We start from the raw sequence: 5,822 nt of genomic DNA, 5'->3' as shown, positions 1-5,822 counted from the left end.
GAATCCATAATTAATGTGCACACATTCACACTATTAATACAATGCTGCATTTCTAGTTTCCAAGGGACCAAATAGTTCTGCCTCAAGGATTAAGGTTTAGTAGAGGTTGACTATATGAGTCGTGTATAAGCTTCCCCATTGACATCGGAGGCACATCCAAATCATGTATGACTCACATTAAAGACGCCACTTGGAATTGGTATTAGAGAGATGGCCCTTGAAATTGGTTATTGCAGAATGAAAGGTTATTCAATGAACCAATAATGTTTTGAAAGATTATCAATTACTTACGACCCTGATATCATGGACCCTCCTTAGAGCATTGATTAGCAGCAATTTTTGCAAGCCTTGTGGCAAGCAAAGGAAATTAAGAACCATCTAATCTAGAGCAAATACAAGCAGAGCCCATCAGCACGGAAGGCAGCAGTATGTAATATACATCTGAGACTGAAAACCCAACAAGGCACCTTTGGAAGGCATATGCCTAATCCTTTTACTGAAAGTAGGTGCCACAGAAGTTCGTATACATTCATGGCCTAACAGATTCTACTTTGATAGGAGTCTCATGACCTAACAGATTCTACTTTGATAGAAGTCACTCACCCAGATCCTAAAGATTTCACCAGCCTTTGTACAAACCTAGAAACAATATGTGAAGATAATTTGTTCAAATCAATCCCTCACCAGCTCTGTCCCAGATGCTTTATATGTTTCAACATCCTCTGCCCTCATTCAAGCGACTGCTTCTATGTGAAACTGGCCCTAACCTCAATTGTCCATCATATCTATGTGTCTTGTCAGCAAGGTCTTGGACAGACTTTGAAAACGATGACAATACAGCCAAGAAACACAAGCATGCAGACTGTTGCCCTTTTGTACAATGCCCCTACGCCAGGAAAACCAAGAAATAATATATTTTGCATGTCATCTCCGAATCACAATGCGTGAAATGGAATTCCTTTGTATCTCTCTCTCCTCAAGAGGCAGCGATGGTGTAGTGGGTGAAGAGGAGGATAACTTCATTATTTTAAAGCTTTTAAGTACTTCTACATAGTCACCTCATTGCACCCCATACAAAATTCACTTAGATGTCAGCTACAAGGTTACCTCTTTACCATTCTAAGATTTTGCCTCAGCTTCTTGAAGGGCCACTCTATTATGCACCGCAATTATCTTGATCAGGTGCAATTATCTTGATCGGGTGGCATCTAAAATGTACTGTTCCTAAAGACAGAATACCTTTCTCCAGCAAAAAAGAAGGCAGCAAGTTCTTTTTTGGCTCTCTCTCTCTCTCTCTCTCTCTCTCTCGCATGGACTCAAAGGCAAGGCACATTATTCATCGGATTTTTGAGTTAGAATGGAAACGAATGTGTAGCGTACATCTCACCTAATTCCATTGAGAAAAAACGTCTATACAAGCTCGGCCTTCTTCACACTAGGGTTTACTGAGGCCAGGAGGAAAAGACCCACGCGTTCCAAAAGGAAGGGCAACGATTCTCTGCCAAAATCTGCACTTTTTGGAAAGAATGGAGTTGCAGGAACTAATTTTGCATGATTCAAACCCAGAGTTGAGACAGACTGAAATTAGAAATAACAGTGCCCCCATGGTACTTCCAAGATGCATTCTGTTCCTAAATGCACAGTAAAGGTTGCAACAACGCAGATAATAAAATTAAAAATGGATCAGGAAGTGTCCGAACCAGACAACTTGGATATTCGGTTCTTCCTTTGAGATCCAAGCTGTTGGTATAGATCTAGTTGATCCTGTATAGATCAGCACGTGGAGGGCATTTCTGTTTCACTCGTTACCAATCAAACAAACAAGGTGCAAGAGCAGCATCAAAACTATTATCCTCTCATGCCTGTGAATCTACTTTCTTTCCGACGTGATTGCCCTCTTCATCTGTCTCCCCTGTTTGGTCGAGCAGCCCTCCCACTTCCTCGTCTACCTCACCGGCCTTCTTTTGTGCGTCCTTCGCTTTCAGCGCTTGGAGTTTGCAGTGGTTGTAATAACACACACCGAGAAAAGCTAATCCATAACCCACCAGATTGATGGGCGTAACCCTGTCCTTGATCACTGACCACGAAAAGGCAATGAGTAGCCAGTCCTTCACCACACCAGCCACGTTCATCGTCAGAGCGGAAGTCTTGCCAACGAGAAGAAAAACGGCAAGATTGAGGGCAAAAGCACATGCTGAATTCGTTCCAAACACCATGTAATCCAGCTTAAATGAAGACGTTGCCTGCAAAGCTGGGTACTCCATAATAACCCAAGGGATCGAGAGAAAAACGAAGCAACAGGGAGCTACATAGTAAAGAGAAGTGATCGGGTTCAGCGAGATGCCTTTGGAGGTAAGAAGAATCTGGATCAAGACAAGCCGTGTTGCCTCGAAAACAACGGCCCCAAGCTGCAGGATCACTCCCCAACCATTGAACATGGCTTCTCCATAGGCAGCAATGGCCACCCCGACCGAGATTCCTACCATGTTTGTCATGGTTTCCGGCTTGAAATTCTCCTTTTTCATAAGCACACCGATCGAGTAAACAGCAACCGGCATCAAGGCCTTAAGCATCTGAATGAAAGACACGGACAAGTAAATGTACGCCGAATTGGACAACCACAGACTCAGAGAGTACAACGCTCCGATGGGAACAACCGAAGACATGTACATCTCCCTTGTCATGCCGACAGGCTCCACGAGCTTAAAGACCCTGACCAAAAGGAAGGCCAACGCCGAACAGAAACCCATGTGGATCATCGTCAAGCTGATTGGGTAAGGCCAATCGTACATCTTCCTGTCTAAAATATACTTGTTGAAGATGATCACAGTGAAGCTCAAGAAAATCCAGATGGCAACATAGAGGTAGCTGAGCAGGATCTTCTTTATCAGGCCTGTGTTCCCTGCCTGGGCTAGAGCCTGGCCGCTTCCAAAACCCTTACCCATGACTGCAATGAAAAAGCTCAAAAGAAGCTTAATTGTGGAAAGAGACTCGAGCAAGTTGTCACAAGAGGTGGGTTTGGGAAAACAGAGAGGAGCAAAGTATGAAAAGAGGTGATTTTCAGAGAAAGCAGAGGAGCAACAAAGAAGATCCTTGTGAGAAGAGAAGATGAAGCTACAGAGAGGGGAGAAGGCAAGCAGCCATGGAGAGCTGAGAGGGAGCAAAAGGAGCAAGAAAGGGGGAAACCCAAGAGAAGGGCAGAGCCCAAGAAGCAGGGGAGGTTCAAGAAAGGGGAGAAAGGCGTGAGTTTTAAAGAGAAGCCATCTGGGGAAGGGAGAAAAAGCCAAGGGAGAGGGAAGAAGAAGAAGAAGAATCCAAGTAGAAGAGTGGAGGTGAGAAGAGAGTAAAGAGAAGTGTTAAAAAGGATGGAAAAGGCCAAAGGGCAGAGAGGTTAGAAAAGAGGTTTGAAGGGTTAAAGAAAGGGGGCGCTGATGATGGCGATGAAGGAGGTGGCAGGTGTAAACAGGGGACGTTGCCACCTTCACAGTATACCCACCCCCTTCTTCCACCACCTTTGGGTACAACTGAAAATGTCTCACCCTCCCTCTTCCAATCCTAGGCTTGTTTGAAGGTTCACACCCCCCCCTCTCACTCAACAACTCCCTCCCATGCATTCCCGAACAGCGCACACTTCTGAGTGCAGAAAGGCTCTGTAATTCATGGCCATCCAAATGATCACTGCTGGGGCGAGGGGCGCGAGGAAACCGAGGACCATGCGAGGGAGGTGGAGCTAGACAAACCCTCCTCCTGGACATCGATCGGATTTTGATCGAATCTACTCTTGCCAATTCAACACCACCCGTGTCTGAGACGTGGCGTTCAGTTGGTCTATGCCCGTCGTAAGGCATGTTTGAAACCCGCCGCTTTGGACGAGGGAGCACTGCAGAGCGGTGCCCTAAGCAAGTGGCTGGATCTCATAAGGCAACAAAAAAAGGGCCTGAATGCCAGCTCAGGTAAAGTCAGCGAGAGTCAGGGCTACCCATTGCACATACACTGTTTTAGACATGGGACAATTTGAAATGGAAGAGCGTCCATCAATCAAAGTGAAAAAATGCACGGGCACCCAGATCAAGGAGACTCTTTGTCTTGTCCAAGTGGTTCTGAAACCTACCATAGGCCACGTTCATGAAGAGGCAGAAAAGGCATTGGTGGCCTTGTGTGGAGTTCAAAGTAGCACGAAAGACAAACTCATATAAATTTGGGCTTGGGATTTCAAGAAAGGAGTCAAACACACTATCAAACTCGCTCACTTCTATCAAACAGTTTGAGGGGAAGGGGATACACACTCAACAATTTGCGAACAAACAACTGCTTGACTAGCTCTTGACACATGAACATGATGGAGCAAATAGGAAGAACATCAACTATATCTTCTAACTCACTTCATGGTCAGATGATAGACCACTCAACGGGTTGTGTCTTTTTGTGAAAACCTAACAAATGTTTGGTTTTGTGTTCGGCCTCATGAGGCCAGAAGTCTTTTCCTCAAAAGCCTTTCACTTACCTAGAATCTTGCCAATCATTTCGCACCACCTTGGATTCAAGAAGTCTACCTCCACCCTATCAAAACCTAGCCTACTAAAAAATATTATTTGGAACTTGTCATTGGCCCAAAATACCATATAGTCCGTAAGTATGTATATAAAAAGGAAAAAAATGTACCCATTTGGCAAAAAACAATTTTGAGAATTGGTACATGGAAATGAAAACACTCATCAATTCAGCCCATGCTTGTGACTTCCCTCACCATCCCAATACCCAAACCATCTCAACTCACCACATTCATTTTCCTAAGCTTTCCCACAGCTCATAACACAAGTTCCACATTAATCCCTACATCCTAGGCCCCACCTGCACTACTTTTCCTTCCCATAAAACCACCTTTGTGCATGGGCTTAGGAAACCACTTGGACTTTTTCCCTCTCCCATGCAGCCTACCTAATGATATCAAGGAATGAAAATCTAGTCGACTCGATACAAGATACATAAATGTGACTTTGGAGGGTTGGCCCTCTCCTATATTCAAGGCCATCCTACTTTCAGGCAACATCAACCTTATTCACAAAGTCAACAAAGGCTACAATAAATCCATGCCAACTTTTAAGTAAGAAAGGGTGAGAGCATTGATTTTTTCTCCCTCCACTAGGTACACAAGTTTTTCTCTCCATCCACTACCTATATGGGTTTATTTCCTACGCATGGAAATGTACGATTTTTTCATAGCACTTGCTGAGAGAGAAGTTTTAAAAGTGAAGGTAAGTAATCTTTGGAAAATCCTTCAAAAGGGGAGGCAATGAGAGGGCAGGGAAGGAAGGGGGTGCGTTGAAGGTATTCATAAGGATCTCTCTCTCTCTCTCTCTCTCTCTCTCTCTCTCCCTCCCTCCCTCCCTCCGTCCCTCCCTCCCTCTCTCTCTCTCTCTCTCTCTCTCTCTCTCTCTCTCTCTCTCTCTCTCTCTCAACCCTTCTATCCCCTCCATTGATGAATGGATGGATAAATCAACTTGTGAGACACACACGTACAATTATGAGCTCACACACACTTACAATTATGGGCTCTCTCTCTCTCTCTCTCTCTCTCTCTCTCTCAACCCTTCTATCCCCTACATCGATGCATGGATGGATCAATCTAACATACTATCTATCTATGAGCGTGTGGGGTGCATGGATGTGGTGTGGAGAGAGTAGTTTCACCCCAAAAAAAAGTGTGTCTGGAGAGAGTCCCCTCTACCGATGGATGGATGGATCAATCTATCGAGTTGCCTATCTATGAGTGTTGGGGGTGCATGCATGGTGTGTGTAGAGAGTAGTTTCACATAAAAGAA

At 44.7% G+C, this 5,822-nt stretch overlaps 1 protein-coding gene across 1 annotated transcript; it reads right to left on the bottom strand.

The window, feature by feature from the left end:
• Positions 1–1,608: 1,608 nt before the first annotated feature.
• Positions 1,609–3,398, bottom strand: LOC147900000 (putative sugar phosphate/phosphate translocator At2g25520). The gene has a single exon (XM_087377021.1). It carries the CDS (start codon positions 2,943–2,945, stop codon positions 1,857–1,859), a length of 1,089 nt encoding a protein of 362 aa, XP_087233147.1. The 5' UTR covers positions 2,946–3,398; the 3' UTR covers positions 1,609–1,856.
• Between the last annotated feature and the right edge of the window lie 2,424 nt (positions 3,399–5,822).

This window comes from Dipteris shenzhenensis, chromosome 7 (genome assembly GCF_047967505.1).
Source record: "Dipteris shenzhenensis isolate YYH24624 ecotype China chromosome 7, Dip_SZ_1.0, whole genome shotgun sequence".
Lineage (NCBI taxonomy): Eukaryota > Viridiplantae > Streptophyta > Polypodiopsida > Gleicheniales > Dipteridaceae > Dipteris > Dipteris shenzhenensis.
This window is presented reverse-complemented; position numbering and strand designations above follow the sequence as displayed.

Excerpts from the sequence above, each read along its gene's own strand:
- LOC147900000 (XM_087377021.1), bottom strand. The coding sequence starts at position 2,945 with ATGGGTAAGGGTTTTGGAAGCGGCCAGGCTCTAGCCCAGGCAGGGAAC.